Source organism: Pleurodeles waltl, chromosome 7, assembly GCF_031143425.1.
Source record: "Pleurodeles waltl isolate 20211129_DDA chromosome 7, aPleWal1.hap1.20221129, whole genome shotgun sequence".
Taxonomy (NCBI): domain Eukaryota; kingdom Metazoa; phylum Chordata; class Amphibia; order Caudata; family Salamandridae; genus Pleurodeles; species Pleurodeles waltl.
In genome coordinates, this window is record NC_090446.1 from 1,484,833,478 (window position 1) to 1,484,853,145 (window position 19,668).

Genomic DNA, 19,668 nt, shown 5'->3' on the forward strand with positions numbered 1-19,668 from the left:
CTTCTTCCAGGACTTGATGCAGGGGACTCTGGGCAGCTCCTTTCTACCTGTAGCAAACAGGGAGTCCCTTCTTGAAGCAGTAGAAGACAGGCAAAGTCCTTTTAGTGGTGAAGCCCAAGTGTGCAGCTGGTGCAGTCCTTCAGAGTGCAGTGTCCAGGTGCTGGTCAGGGGTCCAGCAGGGCAATACTTCTTCTTCTGGCATTCTTGCTTGTTGGGATCTGGTAGGGAACTGAGGTGTGGGTGCAGCTCTGCCAGTTTTATCCTTGCTCCTGGGTGTAAAACATTCTAGCCTATGGAGGCCATTCACTAAAATGAGGGAAACACAAATTTGTCTGTTTTACCTCACCAGGGTTTATAAAACTATTTCCATAAGGTCCCGGCTTATAGTTACATGGCACCCAGTCCCAGGGGCACCTAGGGAACACCTTAGGGGTGGCATATGTAAAAATAAGACAGTTTAAGACTTTGGAACTACTTTTAATTCCAAAGTCGATGTTGCATGTAACTTTAACTCAAAAACAGCCAGCAAGGCAGGCCTGCCTCTAAAATGACACTGGGCACCTCAGCAGTGCACCTATGGGTGCACCACCTATGCTGAGGTCCCTAAACCTACATGCCCTACCATATACTAGGGACTTATAGGTAGGTTGACTTAGCCAATTATAATTAGGCTAATTTACATACTGATTTTACACAGAGCACAGGCCCTGGGATTGGTTAGCAGAACCCAGGCACCATCAGAGTCAGGAAAACACAAGCAAAAAGTGAAAAATGGGGGCAAAAGGTCAGGGGGCCTCTGCAATCAGCCCTGTTTTCTCACATATACCAATCACCACACCCTAAAATAAGTTAAAACAACAAATAACAACCCACTTGATCAACATCTTGAAAAAACCAAACAATATCAGAAGAGGAAAACACCATGTTAAAAGCAAATATGTGAGTTTGAAAAGTGAAATAAAATATATATTTAGATATTAGTAATAATTACATAAAATGTTCAGTACAAATTTTTACGTACATACCTCTACCATGTTCAGATAAAATGACACGCAGAGCCACAATGAAGCCTCACAGAAAGGCAAACAATTTTTGTCTCACAGTGGCGAACATAAGCAGTGAAACTGTAATTTAGAAATGTACCAAATATTATGCTAATGCTTGTTATGGGAGGGACACAACTCAAAACAATATTATGAATAATGTTAGAGAGCACAAGCACTCCTTAAGTAAGGTATGCTCTCCAAGATCATATACACACAAGAACTAGCTCTCAGCAAGCAACAGGGACAATTTTAGAAATTTCAACAGCACATTAAAGGCTAACTGTCAACAATCCCCAATCTAATTAATGGTAGACACTAGAAAAGTCACTACTCAAGCTCCTTCTGCTTCTAAAACATACCAAGAAATGAACATTTCAGAACACTTAACCAAAACACATAATGGAAAAATCTTCCTCCTCCATAAGTAATCATATATGCAACACAAAACAATTTACTCAGACTTACCCAAAGTCCAATGTGGATGAAAGATGGGACCTTCAAACCATGCCCTCCACTATTCACTCAAATATACATCATACAAGGAAACTATCAGAGTGATAATGTACCCCTAATTTAGGCACTATTGACAAACAGGCAAAGTGCAACATACTAGGTGAAAATTGAAACTAACAACTACTACCTTCAAAGAGTAGTTGCAAAATTTGAGCAAAGAATGATACAACCAATTCTCAAAAATAAACCCACATACAGCCAGACAAAGCCTGTTATGGTTATTTTAAACAAAATATGCACTAACTGTAATATATGCCTTTTAAATTAAAAGTGTTAGTAGCCCTAGTGTATGTACACTTCACAGATGTAGCTAACCACTACAACATACTAATAAATCCCCATGGTACCAAAGAAATGGACAAAAACTATGACTGCACCATTCTGACCACCCACGCCAACCCAAGTTGCAAATCCCATGGAGCACCATAGCTAAACCCTAGAAAACTAACAACTCAATGAAAGGATGGCACAATGCCTTTCAAGCCACATTAGACCAAAGCCACCTTACCCTAAACAAATTTCTAGAAATCCTCCAAAACAACACAGCTATCGACAACTAAGTATAGAACGATCAGTAAACCAAATCAAACCAAAAAATTCTAAACAGACAAAAAAGATATGTGAAAGATTACGATTCAAAGTACAATTATTTTTAAATAACAAAGGACTAATACACAAGGGAGAAGAGAGAGAAGGCTTTCCCTTAGCAAATCCTCCCCAGGAAATAAAATCAACAGAAAGCATGCCTAGGCTATAAAAAAAATAGGTTTTCTCTGTGGGTGCTTCTGGGCCCTACATAGATATCAAAAGATAATTGAGGAAACCACTTCACCCACCATATTCGTAGCATGCTTCATCATCAGTGATCAGGGTAGGTATATACCACCTTGTCGAACTCAACCAGTCATGGGAATTCTCTATCAGTTTTAACTTGGATGGACAGATAGATAAATGGTAGAGAGAATCAGATTTTTTCAAGAACTAAAAATATCTTGAGGTAAAGGCAAAGGAGTTTTCCCATTTTTAGTATTATGCCAACATGTTGTAGCCTATCCTGATGCCCCTCATAGGTCAAAGGCCTTCTTTAGGGTTACTAGGATGTATGTTCACACCATGCAACTACATGAGGTACATGCCTCTCATACCCATTCTTGAGTTTGTAAACATGTGAAGGAATAACTTTTCAACAGCTTGCATATGAAGTGAGATTGATCCCAATGACACCCCAAATCAAATTTAGACAATGCAAATATATTCTAGACGTGCGTTCTCTGTAGACTATGGGCTATGTCTCGCTACAACACAGCAAAAAAGAACATGTAGTTGTAGAGCACTCCTCATTCTACCTCTAATCACTCTCACATTTAGAGTAACTTTGCAACTTGGCCATGAAAGGGAGGCACTTCCCTGTAGCCAAACACTTGTGTCAGAAAATGTTTTTGATGACAGGATGTTAACAACATACAAAATGTGAGTACAACCACATAAACAACAATGGCTTAGTGCGTCTCCTGTGGTTTAGCAGTAATTTGTTTTGTAAACTGACAGATGTGTAATGTCAGGATTATGGGTAGTTTTTTAGGTGTACAACATGGTACATGAAGTATAGCCACCCTTGAAAGATGGGGTATAATACATTATAACAGTGTCCCCTGCATCACATGATTCACGGGGTCAAATCTCTTGGGGACCTTATTCATTAATATTTTTTATATTTACTTCAACTCATATTCTAGGTAGCCTCATTTTTGTACAGCGTGAGTCACAAATGTAGCCTGTATCAGGTAGAGTTAAGAAAAGCAAGAGAACTGGCCTGACCTTTTCCCTTCATTTTCTGTGGGTTTTAAGATTGAATGGGCATAACAGGTGTAATTCTCTCTAGCATCATTAATCATAATCACAATTAACTTACTCAGAATTATGCATAGTTAAGCGAGAAGCACAATTCAGCATTTAGAGCAATTTCAGAGCAGCATTGGCTAGAGGACGCATTTTAATTATTTAGTAACTTGCATAAGATAAAAAATGTATTACTATAAAATTTACATAATTATTTTAAAATTTATGGAACTGTATATAAAAAAAAAAAATGTGGTAACATGTTGCACTTCTTTTTTGCAGTATAAGAAATGTATATGTTAAAACTGCAGTATGAAAAAGTGCATGGATTTTTTTAAAAAAATATATAAATACAATATAGTAAAAATAAATGTGCACTTTTTTATTTAAAAAAACTCTACACCACCATCAGCTCCAACCAGAACAATAAAACAAAACTTTACTTACCAAAACATACTCATGCATAATGCAAATATCCCAGTAAACAAAAAATACATTTATTGCAATACACTTCAAACACTAGCATATGACGTATAAATTTAAACACTTACATACTGAAATATACTATAGTATCCTCACTCTGATTAAGGTCACCCTGAGGAAGTTGTTGATCAGTGAAGGGGTCAGATGTACTATTCCAACCCCTATATCAACCATTTTTAAGGAGGTATTGGACGATAAAGAGCTTTACTATTCCCACTCACATTTAAATAATGTCGGGGCTGGTATTTATCACTAATAGGGTCAGATTAATTATTTCTACTACAATCTAAATAATTTTAGAGAAGGTATTTTGCACTAATGGGGTCAGATGTTCTATTCCCTCTTTAATCTAAACCTTTTAGGTGAAGGTTTTGAACACTAAAGCGGTTGTATTTACTTATCCTTTTCCAATCTAAGCCCTTCTGGGAGGGTATTGGGCACTAAAGGGGTCATACTTACTATTCCCACTCCAATCTAAACTATGTCGGGAAACTTGCTGGAATTAAAGGTGACAAATGTACTAATGCCACACCAATGTACACAGTTTTGGGGAAGCTGTTGGGCACCAAGCGGGTCAGATTTACTATTCCAGCTCCACACTAAAGGAGTTAGTCTTACTATTACTTCTGCAATCGGTGACATTATGGGTAAAGGTGCAGGACACTAAAGGAATAAGATTTACTACTTTCACTCATATTCGTCACATCTAGTTAAGGGGTCAGATTTACTCTACTCAGTCCCAAAAAAACATTTTAGACAAAGCATAACACAATAAAATCCTTAAAATACATGCTACAATCTGTAACTAACTCATATTGCTATAAATACTGAATCTATTTATTTTCAATGTGACACCATTCTATTTGAAAAGCATTTCATCCGTTCTACCAGCATCATCCTCATTTACTAACCAGCAACACATGAAGGCAATTATTGTCCAATTTGTTTCCCAAAAGCAATCAATTGCATTTGTAGATACACAAACAGTTATGTTTTTCCTTCATCCACAAACATCTCGTGTATGTGCAAACAGCTGGTACTAAGAGGTTGCCTTTTATTGCCAGTAAGGGCTGCACACTTCCCCACTGGTTAATTTCATTTGTGTTCATCTGCCCATCAATGTCCCCAGGTCAGAAGATACTCACACTCCACTGTGATGGACAGAGAAGAGTTCACCGCGCCGTGTTTATTCTGTGCCTCACACAGGTATTGTCCATCGTTTTCAGGTGTGACATGTGGGAGGCTCAGCGTCAGACTGTTCTCACCTAAGGACTCGGAGTTTTTCAAAATTTTGTCTTCTACTTTTTTCCATGTCAAGTTGGCAAGGGGTGAACTCTCTACTGAACACTTCATGGTGACAGATCTGCCTTCCAGTATCTTTTCAGTACAATTGTTTTCTCTTTCACCCAGACAATCTGCAAAACAAATCACACATTTTCATTTGCTGTGCATGTTGATATCAATGAAGTTATTTCAATGAACTGACGTATGTAATTCCCCTACTACAGAGCATTTAGATGCCTATTTTTGTAAGGTAGCTCTTACAGAAGGTTTAAAGCAAAATGTAAGAATGTCTACATAGTCCATTCGTTTCTGTCTTTTTAGCGTTTCATTACATTGTTTGCACATGTTAAAAAAGTGCTGTTTATACAAAATTTGCAAAAAAATAATTTCAACTTTAATTTTCATCAGAAATAAACAACAGTTGCCAACCATCTTTATATCACTTAACTCATGCCTGCAAATTACCAAAAACGGTACCAAATTACGGCAACAGCTGCAAATTATCAGCTTCATTATTCCCCCCAGTTCAGATTCCTGGTGATATACACATCTTTAACTAATTACAAAGTTAAGGTACTGTGCGACTACCTACACAATGATTGTGCTGATAGTACCACACAAGATGGCCAAGCAAAAATCCATAACTAGTTTATTGAAAGTTAACTAGCACAAAATACATATTAACCAGCCACTTAACAACTGACTGGGTAGTAGCACAGCAAGGGCACCTCGAGTCTTAAAACAAGCAAACCAATGACCTACCCCCCGCCCAGGACTTGGTTGTAAAGACAGCCATCACTGCCCTGAAGTAGTCCCTTGTGCTGCAGTGCCACTGGACTTTGGCTCAAACATAACTGGTCAGTAATAACCTACATGTGTACATCCGGGAGCACAATATAAAAATTAAAAAAACACGAGACCAAACCCATAAATCTCACAAAAACATGAGATTTTCAAAATTCTTCAAACCTTGCTTTTCAAGTGACACCTTTTGAGTGAATCTGCAAAGCAAGACTGTAACAACATACATCATAATGGTGGTCACTGACATGGCACGCAGTACAAAGAGAATTATCCTTACATACTATATTACTATTATATGTTAATACTACTCAGAACATTGGTACTCCTTGAGAAGGATGAAAGGCTGAAACAAACTTGTCGATATTCAAATCTGTGATATCTAGGTTTTTGGATGGGATCTCAAACAAGAATAGAGTATAAACTTTTATGGTGCTATAGAGAAGACCCTTACTATTCACTCTTGTGTGCAATACTTCCAAGTGCATGTCATCATACCAACCGGCAAGCAGTGCTGTGAGCATTATCTTACATAGAGTGCAGTCTTAAGATATATTCGTAAATCAAGGACCATTGACCTGAATGAAGCAATAGCGCTGAAAAGTCATACAGTTTTTTATGATCACATATTGGAAAATTGAAACAAGTGGCACTGCCATGATGGCTGTGCACAAAGTAGCTTGCCTGGGTTTCTGCATGCAGGTGTCCAAGGGTCCATCATAAAGCTCAGAGGTTGTCCTAGTTAACACATATCTATTTCACTAAACAAGTCGGAAACACTGAGCAGGGATTGCTCTTTTTCTGACTTTTTCTGTCTAGAGTTCATGCATTAACTCAGAGAAATTCTGAGTTAAATGCTTAAACTTTAGACACCAGGGGCCTCAAATGTCATGGGGAGGGTAAGGAGGGATGACAGTAATTAGGAAACTAATAAGAAAAAAATAAATACATTTTAAAAAGCACCTTTCCCGCAGACTCCTGCCTCCTCGCTCCTCTTCTTGTGGTGTACCAGCATGCAATGGGACACCAGCACAGGCTCCCCAGCAATCCTAGCACTGCTTTCATGCTAAAAATAACATAAAAGCAACTCTGGGATTGGTCTGAGCACCTTGGACTGCCGCTCAGACACAGCCCTGGGGCCTGTGCAGTTTCTCCAGCCCAGTTGTTCAACACAGCCGGGCTGAAGAAACCTAAGTGCACATGGGACGGCCAAACATGCGTGCGCATTTAGGTGCACTCCACTCCACTACCCCTCCCCACTGCTCCCTCCCGGGGTCTAACACTGCCCCTCCCTTCACTGCTGGCTGAGGCAGCAGATGAAAAATAAAACAACAGATATTTGTCATCTCCTGGCTCCTGACCAGGGAGGCAATGCTCCTCCACCATTGCGGAGGAGCCGCCCTTATGAAGCCCTAATGGCACACTACACCACCGGAGCATCATTTGTTTTTTAATAGTGCAGTGTGCCAGCCCATATTTAAAGACTATGCGAAACCACCTTGCATGGCTTTCATGGCCTTGTAAATATAGACCCCTTTCACACATAACACTGTGTGAAAGGGGAATTCCACGGGTGTTGCTTGGGGTGTTCCCATGTAACACCCATGGAACCTGAAGGAATTTGATGCATTCCCAGATTTACAACTCTGGGAATGCGTCACATTCCTACGCCAACTCAGGGTTGGCACAAGAACAACGCAACAGGGAGAAATATCTTTATTTCTCCCCTTTTTTCCTCTTTTTATGTGTGTTGCATTCTGCACCACAAATAGAAAGGAGAAAACACCTCTTGTGAATCTCATGACATGACCTGGATTCTTTTATAGGGTTGGTGAAAACTAAATACCACACAGTACTGGAGATGAAACATCTCTGAAGAACTTAAATGGAACTTAAGATATCTAACAATTATTGGGTATAGTCAAACATGTATGACATATTCCTCAATATGATTTGGAATTTTCATTTAATGATTTGTTTCTAACCTAATATCATTTTAATGAACCTACCAAGTTGAGAATTACATTTTTGGTATTAGTGTTTGGTTTAGTACAAATCAAAACAGCTTGAAAACTGTCTTTTCTATCTAACTCAAAATGGTCAACACCCACTAGTTGCCAAATCCCCAGAAGTACTCAAAAGCAAACCCCAGATTTTATATCTTCTGTTTTTTTTGTCAGTTGTGAAGGGCAGAGGAGTGCCTGCTTCAAAATGGCATTATTTGTGGTGCAAAACCATGTCTTCTGTGTTGATAGATAAGGTGTTGCATCAAAAACCGTGGGTGGTTGCATGTGACTGCCCATGTACCACCCACAAAATGCCCCTTATATGTAGAGCTGGGCAAAGCAGTGCAAGCTCTACTTTGCCTTACTTTGAGGCAACTTTCTGGGGCAAAACACGCTTTGTGCAGGAAAGTAAATGAAAGAAAACATTTTGTGTCAATTTACTTCACTGTTGTGGTGCAAACCCAGTGGAAAATATTTATAAATATTCCCTTCAGACATTGATTTCCTTCAAACATGCTCTGTTAATTTGATTCAGATATGCACAGGTAACAATGTGTAACATATGTTGAAATATGCCATACTCAATGCCCATTGATGTAGTCTATGCTCCATTTCCTCCATGCCACCAGTCTACTGTAGAACATTCTGCTTTCCAGAAATGAAGCAAAGAAAGACAGCCAAAGACAAATGCACACACATGGCCACTCCTCCCCACACACACACACAAACACACACACATACACATACACAAAGGAACACTTGTACCCATGGTGGTTATTACCTTGTGTCATGGTGCCCTCAGTGTTTATCTTTAGGTTCCTTGGTGGATCTGTAGCAACAAAATCGGAAAATTATCTTAAAATGTTTAGATGTTTATTTATTTTTTGATACTTGCTGACCACATAGAGGTACATGTAAGTATATTGTAAGCATTCTAAATTTTGAGTAAACCCAGACACAGAATATTAGACGTCGTTATTTTTTCCATATGCATAAACTCTATTAATTAGGACAAATTTCTATTAACTTAATCCACCATAAGAAAATCCACCATAAGAAAAACTTCAGTCTCCTTATAGCACAAGGCTAAGACAATGACCTGCACATTTTACAAAAATAATTAATAATACCTGCATTACCCACTACATTCGGAGTAGCAAGCACTGTATTAATGCAAATATACAGGGAGTGCAGAATTATTAGGCAAGTAGTATTTTTGAGGATTAATTTTATTATTGAACAACAACCATGTTCTCAATGAACCCAAAAAACTCATTAATATCAAAGCTGAATATTTTTGGAAGTAGTTTGTAGTTTGTTTTAAGTTTTAGCTATGTTAGGGGGATATCTGTGTGTGCAGGTGACTATTACTGTGCATAATTATTAGGCAACTTAACAAAAAAAAATATATACCCATTTCAATTATTTATTATTACCAGTGAAACCAATATAACATCTCAACATTCACAAATATACATTTCTGACATTCAAAAACAAAACAAAAACAAATCAGTGACCAATATAGCCACCTTTCTTTGCAAGAACACTCAAAAGCCTGCCATCCATGGATTCTGTCAGTGTTTTGATCTGTTCACCATCAACATTGCGTGCAGCAGCAACCACAGCCTCCCAGACACTGTTCAGAGAGGTGTACTGTTTTCCCTCCTTGTAAATCTCACATTTGATGATGGACCACAGGTTCTCAATGGGGTTCAGATCAGGTGAACAAGGAGGCCATGTCATTAGATTTCCTTCTTTTATACCCTTTCTTGCCAGCCACGCTGTGGAGTACTTGGACGCGTGTGATAGAGCATTGTCCTCCATGAAAATCATGTTTTTCTTGAAGGATGCAGACTTCTTCCTGTACCACTGCTTGAAGAAGGTGTCTTCCAGGAACTGGCAGTAGGACTGGGAGTTGAGCTTGACTCCATCCTCAACCCGAAAAGGCCCCACAAGCTCATCTTTGATGATACCAGCCCAAACCAGTACTCCACCTCCACCTTGCTGGCGTCTGAGTCGGACTGGAGCTCTCTGCCCTTTACCAATCCAGCCACGGGCCCATCCATCTGGCCCATCAAGACTCACTCTCATTTCATCAGTCCATAAAACCTTAGAAAAATCAGTCTTGAGATATTTCTTGGCCCAGTCTTGACGTTTCAGCTTGTGTGTCTTGTTCAGTGGTGGTCGTCTTTCAGCCTTTCTTACCTTGGCCATGTCTCTGAGTATTGCACACCTTGTGCTTTTGGGCACTCCAGTGATGTTGCAGCTCTGAAATATGGCCAAACTGGTGGCAAGTGGCATCGTGGCAGCTGCACGCTTGACTTTTCTCAGTTCATGGGCAGTTATTTTGCGCCTTGGTTTTTCCACACGCTTCTTGCGACCCTGTTGACTATTTTGAATGAAACGCTTGATTGTTCGATGATCACGCTTCAGAAGCTTTGCAATTTTAAGAGTGCTGCATCCCTCTGCAAGATATCTCACTATTTTTGACTTTTCTGAGCCTGTCAAGTCCTTCTTTTGACCCATTTTGCCAAAGGAAAGGAAGTTGCCTAATAATTATGCACACCTGATATAGGGTGTTGATGTCATTAGACCACACCCCTTCTCATTACAGAGATGCACATCACCTAATATGCTTAATTGGTAGAAGGCTTTCGAGCCTATACAGCTTGGAGTAAGTCAACATGCATAAAGAGGATGATGTGGTCAAAATACTCATTTGCCTAATAATTCTGCACTCCCTGTAATACAATGCAATTATTGCGTATTCTGTTTACAAAAAGAACATTTGGTGGTAAACAGAAAACAATATGCTACAGAAACATGAAAATTAATATGGCGGTGGTGTGTAATGCAGACCCTTTTTATGACTACATACTTCAATTATGGGTTTGCTAAAATTTAATACCACCCCCAGAGTTTTCCCAAAAAATGCTGTTGTGAAAACTTTTTGATAAGAGAAGGTGTTGCAGGCATTTTCGTTTGCAAAACTCAATTGTTGTTGACATTTACATGCTGAAAAGCATTAATGACTTTGTAACATTTATTGAAGTTAGCAAAGAAAGTTGCAAAGACCATGCAATCCTACTTTCAGTTTGTTGTGTTGTAAGAAAGCGCAGTACTGATGGCAGCCAATAGGTTTTCAGCAATAGATACCAAATAACTTACAAGGAACTTTACATCAATACTATGAAATTCTCCAAACAGAAGTCGAGGTATGGTATTAAATAACATACTGAAAAATAAATAATGCAGCCCATCACCTTCACTTATGTTTAAGCTGAAAGCCTATACTGCCCACCATGGGATTGTGGGAGCACTTTAACTTGAGATGTTTTCAGTTGTGATGTTTGGAGAGTTTTTTTCATTCAAGATGTGGGGCTTTATTTAGTAAAGGGTGAAAATTGAAGGTGTACCAAAAAACAGCAAATGTTGGAAATCCAAAACAACTGTAAACTGGTAACTAAAAGTTGTGTAAATCAGAGGAAATATCAGTATGGTAAGTCTGACATAATTTCCCCTATGAAAATGAAGAAAAGCAACCAGTTTGAGGGAAACCTATTTGAAAAGGCCCCCTACTTTACAAACCTTCATATCTAATGCTGTTAATGTACTGCTAGGCCGGTGGGTGCTAAACTGACCATCAAATCTCATAATCTCACGGGGATATCACCCTTAACCTTTTTCCATGAATCATGGTTGGGGAAGCACATACATTATTTTGGAGTGCAACTCCTGTACAATTAAATACAACCTTCGCACTCATCGTGTAATACTGTATATGCCCAGCATCCTCTGGTAATAGGTATCCAATTGATATGTATAGTTTTTTAATGATAAGAATAGTTGGGGAATGGGCCATGGTTTGGGTCCCCATAAAATGGCCACCATTTAATCAAGCTCTAGATTCCCCAACACACTTTAAAATCTGTAACTCAGATTAAACTGACACAATACCGCTTTCTAGGTTCAGAGGCTGCATGGCTGACTTTTAAGTTTTGGCACTCAGATTTAGATGCTGAAGTGGTGCATTAAGTGGTCTTCTGAACTGGCGCCCCACTGGCCGCAATGCTGCCACAGCACTCTTGAGCTGGATACAGCCGGTGGCGAAATGGGAGACACCTTCGGCCAGGTCTAGCAGGAAAGCTTTCAATTAAGTTTGACCCATCGAGAATAAGGAAAAATGGACATTAGTGAAGGTACATTCCCTTGCCCTGTCCTGAAGAGGCCCTGAATTCGCCAGATATGAACTTAAAACTTGTATTTAACTGCAGACCGTGTATTAAATAATCAGAGGCATTGGATGTTAATCTTCTACAACCAGTCCTGTTCGAGATTGGACTACCTTTTTGATGATTCATAATTCAAACAGTTAGAATGACCTGTATTTTCCACAAATATTAGATTTTGGCGAGAATTGTACGATATGTAGCATATATGATGATTTGTGTGAAAGATGTGATTATTGCATGAGCGACTTTCTTTCAATGCTTGACATATGGTAAAAAGATCACCTTGCATCAATTTGTGTAGATTTCTATATGTCAAAGTGAGTGCAGAAAAGCAAAATCCTGATGCTAGACATTGATAAAAGGAAACTAGAAGGATGATAATAAACTGATAAATAACAATTCACATGTTATTGTATTTGAATAATGTCTTTTTGATTTTTTCAGCTAGGTCTTTTTTGTTTTGTATCAGATTTACTTGTAGCCCAAGCTCTAGAGTGGTATAAGGGCTCAACCCTGTTGTAATCTCACCCATGACATAATTTGAAGGCAGGTGGTGAGTGGCTCAGTAAGTGTTTTTTTTACCATGTATGGTTCCAAATCAACACTTTTTCTGCTTTACAATTTCCAACTTGCCACTTCCCAGACCTGCCGGCCGGTGCTGCTCTTCTCAGTCTGAAACATGAGCGCAACATGAGTCACACTCTTCTTGTCTCACGCAAGTGCCTGTGCAATGTCTAATGTTAACTTGCTCATCTCTCTGAATGTATTTTTCAGACTTTGGAATCATATTGTTTCAACTGGTAACTTCACAACTATGTATTTTGCAAATGTCATTTCCTCTTATAAATGTATTGTATTCTCTGCAATTGGTATATTTTAAACTTCATTCACTGGCAGATATGGTTTATGGGCTATTTTCTATAGGGTTTTAGAGGGATGGTTCATACCTTTTATCACCAAATTCAACCTATCTTTAGACTAACCTTTTCCATTGGCATATTCAAGATTGAAGTTGCCTGTCTTCACAGTGACAGGAAATTTGCTTCTCAATGTATTGCTTATTCTATATCTGCTACTCCTATACCGATCAAGGCTAATATAATTTATTTTCAATTGCTGTGTGATTTCCTGGGAGGAATTAGATGGTGTCATGGACTCACGTTTCCTTCCAATGAGATCTCAGCAGCATCTTACATGTCTCACAACAGTGACATAGCTAGTTACATGGTAGAAGGTAATGGTGTGTTGTCTTGTACACTAAAACCTGTGACACACTCTTCTGCTGCCTCTTCTCTTGCAATGATGGAATAGCAGGTAGTAATCAATGATTGAACAAGTACCCAGCACCACTTACTCTAGCAGTTTTAATGGAGGAAATTAAGCTACCGAAACCTTTTTCATGGAAGCTAATACCATACTTGAAAGACTAGAGGACAGATGGTTTACATTAGAGTCTAGAGTCTTGAATATTGAAATACGAATTGGAGACACGCAGAATATATCTTCAAGAGGCGTTTAAATGTCTAGGGAGATTGACTCAAAAGTCAAACTGAAGTATAAAAGAATGTCAATAGCTGTAACAATCTCAGAATTTATGGGATCACAGGAAGCACAGATAACTTTTATGAATATTAGCACATCAAACTCTTGTCTCCAAGCCTGGACAAAGTTTTCTTCAAACAATTTACTGATCTTATGAAATTACTTTCAGCCTTCAAGTAAAGAAATCAAATGTTGTGGTCTTGTCAGAAGGGTTTTTTGCTCTTAACCATTTCAAGGGTCACAGCAAGTAGAAGAACAGGATTTCTGGACTTACGCTCTTCCTTAAGAGCCATGAATGCATGATTTAGACTATGTCACCTACGTCTTTGTAAAGTCATGCATAAGAGTACCACTTTTGAATCTCTGGCTCAACTTAGAGTCTTCATCCAGTTTCTCAAACAAGATGTTAAGGGAATTATCAATATCTGATTTTTTTACATGTTCTTACTGTTTTACAAATTTCTCTGCCATTTCCATATTCTTCTTACCACTCTCTCCTACTATCAGATAGAATTGGTTCCATTTGATGGTGATGACAACTGAGAATCTGTGCTGCCAATAAATAGTCTTTTAACTTTTAGGGACTTTTAAGAGAAGTTGATAACTTGATCTTAGAAATCGAGAAGTGTAACAGCATTTAAAATAAGTCAGATCTGTAAATTATGCAAAGCCTGATGAGTTAAGCATACGTACTTGAACAAAATTTACTGCTGAATAGGCAGCCAGTGCAGGGAAGTGAAACAGGTTACCCATGGTCATGTTTAGACAGCCTGAAAACCATTCTGGCTGCAGCATTCTGAATTAACTCTAGATGAAATAGAGAGTAGGCAGATATAAAGCTCTTGATATAGGGCATTATAGTAGTCAATATAGGAATAGATAACAGCATTTATGATCAATATCTTTTGTGGGAAGGAGAAAAAAAAATATCCTTTAACATGTGAACATTGAAAAGACTGGAACTGACTGCACCCAATTCTCCTGCTAGTTTCAACTCAGCCTCAACTTGAGACCAAGATTCTTCGCTCAAGAGATTTCTCTAGTAGGCATGCCTGAATTAGCAGGAGAACCCATGGTTAATGAGAAAGCATTAACTGGCTACCATGCAAATTTATGCTGTAACACCATATATCTTGAAACCCAAGACTGGTTTTAGACGCATACCCTGCTTTGCAGGCAACTATGTGAAGAATGGAAAGAAGCAGTTAACTACCACACTAATTTCTGCTGTAAGTGTCAATTTCCCATTGAACTTGACATTATGATTCTTCATGCAAAAGACTGATCAAGGAGGCACACCCAGATTATCAGGAGAAAAGGAGCTGCTAAAAATATAGAAAGCACAAGGAAAGCCACGAACCAAGTTTCATTCATTTCCTTTGGGTTGGTTACAATTCATCAATTTTTCATAAATGTGCAGATAATTTATATTAGTTGTCTGCACTGTGTTTCAAGTCATTCGAAATCTGAAGAACAACTGCATGTTTGTTTATGAGACAATCCTCCAACATATTCTTTCCTAGTTTTTCTAGTATGAGCTATTCTATTTCCAGTGTGGCATTCAGCAGTGGCTTATCATTACGCTAAATAGCGTGGGCACAGGAGGAAGTGTTGATTAACCTCAGAGGGAGGAGCCCTTGGCACACCTAGCTTTATAGGGTTCAATCAACATCAAACTGTGCAGGTCTCTCCAAAAAAGACCTATGTCCATGTCAAGATACATGGATTACTTACAAGACTTGTACTATATGCCTAAAAACTCAAAAGGTATCAACAAGCGAAGACACTGCTAAAGTGGAATTTAAGCTGTGGAAAAGGCTAATGCCATAGAACAACAAACAACCATAAATCGTCATCTACATTTCAGAAATAATCTGAATATCTGAATATGCTTCCTATCAATGATTACTTCATCCAAATACGAATTAATTGCTGTTAGCTGCTCTAGACCCCTAACAACCCTTAATTCCAGAAGAGAATCCCACTCCATGAAACACAAATGACAACCGCCCTCAATTTGCAGTGCCCCATTGCATGCTTAGTTTGCACTATACACCGCAACACACATATGACCTAAAGGCAGGGTAAGGGCATAGTCCTTATGCAGCTTGTTCTCCGTAATAGGAGTTTCAACAGGAACTGCTAACTTCATAAACACAGTGGCCTTAACATCACCAAGGCAAACAAGAGACTAAGCTCAAGTAATTAAGTCTGCATTCAAAGTTATTCAGAGGTCTTTTTAGTTTGGAAAGGGGAACGTTGCAGAATTTGGTACCCCAGGTGAATATAAATGACCTTCATACAAATAATAACAAAGATTTTTTAACGAATCAAACAGTAAATACAAATGAATCGCTGCGGCATTAAGTCATGGGATTCATAATTCTGTTCCCCTCCACAAAAATAAGTGCTTTCTGTTAGTCAAATACTCATTTAAAGTGCAGCATAAACAATTAGACATCCAAATAAAAATTGTTCTACCATATGCTTGCCACGGCCAACAATGCTATATGAGTAGTTTATGAATTGATGCTTATAAAGGTCTGTCATCTATAGAATTTACCCCACACATTTGCAAGCTTCCTTGCTAAAAAACTGCAAGAAACAACATTCTGGATTTGGGCAAGGAGATAACAATTAGGAGCCTTACGCTTATGAATCGTACTGAGCTATGGTTGCATCAATTACTAGAGTTGATTACATCCTTCTGTGCTACATGGGTCTCAACAGAAAGGTATATGCACTGAGATAAAACATTTCTAACCTTATGAAGCTGGTGCAAACCCAGCTATAGATATGGATGTCCTTTAAGTGTCTATGAAGAATTTATCTACTTATGCATTCAGATCATCTGGGCTATACTATACCAGTCACAGATCTGGGTTTAATCCATTGATCTTTTGCTCCCCATGCCACCCCAGTTTGGACCCAGCCATATGCAAATCAGTCTTGACCCTGTTCCTCATGGGATCAGTCCAGCCCAAACTGCCAAGCCAGGTCCTCCCTGGACCGGAAACAAGCATCCTGGGACCGGTTTCAGGGTTTCACCCTTCATCAGCCAGGCTAGCTTGAATCCAGTGGCACAGTGAGCAAGGAACCCACGTCTGAGCATACCCTTCCCACTTAGGGCAACTTTAGCAACACAAAAGGATGATGGACGGAGTGCTGAACAATGCAAACACTCACCCCCATTAACAGATCTGGGTTTAATCCATCATTCTTTTGCTCACCATGCCACCCCAGTTTGGACCCAGTCATATGCAAATCAGTCTTGACCCTGTTCCTCATGGGAACAGTCCAGCCTGAACTGCCAAGCCAGGTCCTCCCTGGTCCGGAAACAAGCATCCTGGGACCGGTTTCAGGGTTTCACCCTTCATCTGCCAGGCTAGGTTGAATCCAGTAGAACAGTGAGCAAGGGACCCACGTGTGGGCATACCCTTCCCACTTAAGGCAACTTTAGCAACACAAAAGGATGATGGATGGAGTGCTGAACAATGCAAACACTCACCCCCAGTCACAGATCTAGTTTTAATCCATTGTTCTTTTGCTCACCATGCCACCCCAGTTTGGACCCAGCCATATGCAAATCAGTCTTGACCCGGTTCCTCATGGGAACAGTCCAGCCTGAACTGCCAAGCCAGGTCCTCCCTGGACCGGAAACAAGCATCCTGGGACCGGTTTCAGGGTTTCACCCTTCATCAGCCAGTCTAGGTTGAATCCAGTGGCACAGTGAGCAAGGGACACACGTCTGGGCATACCCTTCCCACTTAGGGCAACTTTAGCAACCCAAAAGGATGATGGACGGAGCATTGTCCAATAGGAACCAGGATGTTCACTTCCCATCACATCTGACCCATGGTTTCTCTCAAATATAAACACTCTTCTTCAACCCTTTTACTGAATTTTCCAAAGACCCTAATGATTCTCTACTGAACCTTCTTGAGAAAGAGGGCTTCTTCACCTAGGAGCGATATTGTTTTCCCTGAGGCGTCTGCTACGCAGACTTTACCTGCGTCATTTTGCTATAGAGGGAGGTATCTAACTTATCATAGATACGTTTGTTACAAAGTGATCTACTTCTGGAGAAGGTCCAGATGATCATGTTGCCACATATCTATGTGTGTAGGCATCCCTGGTGCATTACAACTTTGCAGGCACTTTGCCTTAGGGTTCTCAGGCCTGTTATTAGGGAGTGATCTTTCCAGGACATGCCTTCGTTCGCTGACCTGAATGAACAATAATTATTCTTTTTTAGAGCCATGACGGCCACAGAAGCCTTCTTCCACTGGCAAGTGATGCATGTCAGCTGCTGTATGATAATTTGTGTATTTGTGTTCCAGATGTCAGGCTGATAAACACATCTAATGAGACTCAGCCTGCTCGACAGCTTATTATTTGAAATAGGGTTTTTGCTGAAACTTCCTATGTTTTCTCCAATGTCTTTGTAGCTCATTTTTGGAAGAAGCAATGATACATTTCTGATGTTTTTTTCTGCACAATGGTTAGCTCATTAGGGAAATAATGAGATAATTTACATCTCACTAACAGGGATACTAAAATGTTACCTCAAAATCATGCACATGCGCCACATACAAGCGTTTGCATAGTGAATGTTCAAACATTTGTTAACTAATGATTTCTTGCCTCTATCCACCCTTGCCTGTTTCTTGAAGTGAAAGGCTCTTCCTTCAAATCACTAACTCCCTAGGTTGTGGAATGAGAGATCAATGGAGATAAATGGCCATCAGTGTCTTAGAGGCAAGGATGGATGATACACACCAAATACACACTCTAGAGCTGAAAGCCATCTTCTTGGTATATAAGGGGTTTCCTGACTGACACTCCTGATTGGTGAGAATATTCTCAGTCTCACTGGCAAAAAGTCACCAGCGAACTCTAACAGAAACTAAAGTATTGATGGAAATATTGCCAAGGCCATCTCTGATATGTGAACATGTTGTTGGAAGTTTCGTTGGACAGACAGACCAACCCTATCAATGTTGTGCTATGCAGTAATGGAAAAGATCTTCCAAACCTTGAGCTGCTTTCAGGTATACTCAATTGGTAATCAGTTGTAGCATCAAGAAAACAGTTTTTGTTTTAGCTGGACTACTTGGGAGATGCTTTTCATTGGATTTGACTGGAGAACCTGCCTGCAAGTTTCCTCCACTTCTAAAAGAGATTTTTCATGCAATAAAATTGCTTCCTGATAGCCATGGAATGCTCACACCAATTCTACATACTCAGGGTAATGTTCACAATCAAAAGTATTCTTTAACCTTCACTCACATGCTTCCCATGCTGTACCAATTCCGTCTAGTGACATAAGCTACCGACTCTCCCTGTGACTCCTAAACTATTATTGGTAAAATTTGAATATTCATTTGCAGACATAGGAAGTGCACAAGGTTCCAGTACAAGAGTAAGTAGCTCCAATTCTTCCAATTGTTCTTCCAGTGGCACTTAAGTTGGATATTAAAATACTTTTTTTTAAATTATTGGCAAAGCCAATAGGTCTCATCGTTGAGGCCTACTGAATTTTCTAAAACCATTTGGTGATGCTTAACAGCATTAGCAAGATACTATGCAGCATTGCCAAAAGTAAAAAAATAAATAAATACAAATAAAAAACCACAATGTTGCTGCAAACCATGTTATTTTGTAGACACATGCATGTGTCACCATGCATGAGCCGCGGCCCATCCATTGGGGTGGAGGGGCCATGACCCCCCACCTTTTGCCCCTCAAGAAGAGTGTCTGTCAGGCTGAGCAAAGTGACAGACACTCTTCATCTTCAGGTCACGCAGTCAGGAGCTAGACATGCACGATTTGCACAGGCTCCTGGCTGCCTGCGCTGAACTTTGCTGGGCTGAAGAGGTGACAGGTCCTATGGGTGTGACATCCTCAGCTCAGCAAAGGTGC

At 39.6% G+C, this 19,668-nt stretch overlaps 1 protein-coding gene across 2 annotated transcripts in view; it reads right to left on the reverse strand.

The window, feature by feature from the left end:
• Window positions 1–19,668, reverse strand: part of LOC138246549 (sialic acid-binding Ig-like lectin 11) — a 239,411-nt gene that overhangs the window by 44,023 nt on the left and 175,720 nt on the right. For both annotated transcript variants that reach the window (XM_069201216.1, XM_069201219.1), the window contains 2 exons: window positions 8,754–8,801; window positions 5,027–5,296 (listed from right to left, as the gene is read on the reverse strand). In XM_069201216.1, coding sequence (XP_069057317.1) covers window positions 5,027–5,296; window positions 8,754–8,801 — 318 coding nt within the window. The remainder of the gene's footprint in view (window positions 1–5,026; window positions 5,297–8,753; window positions 8,802–19,668) is intronic.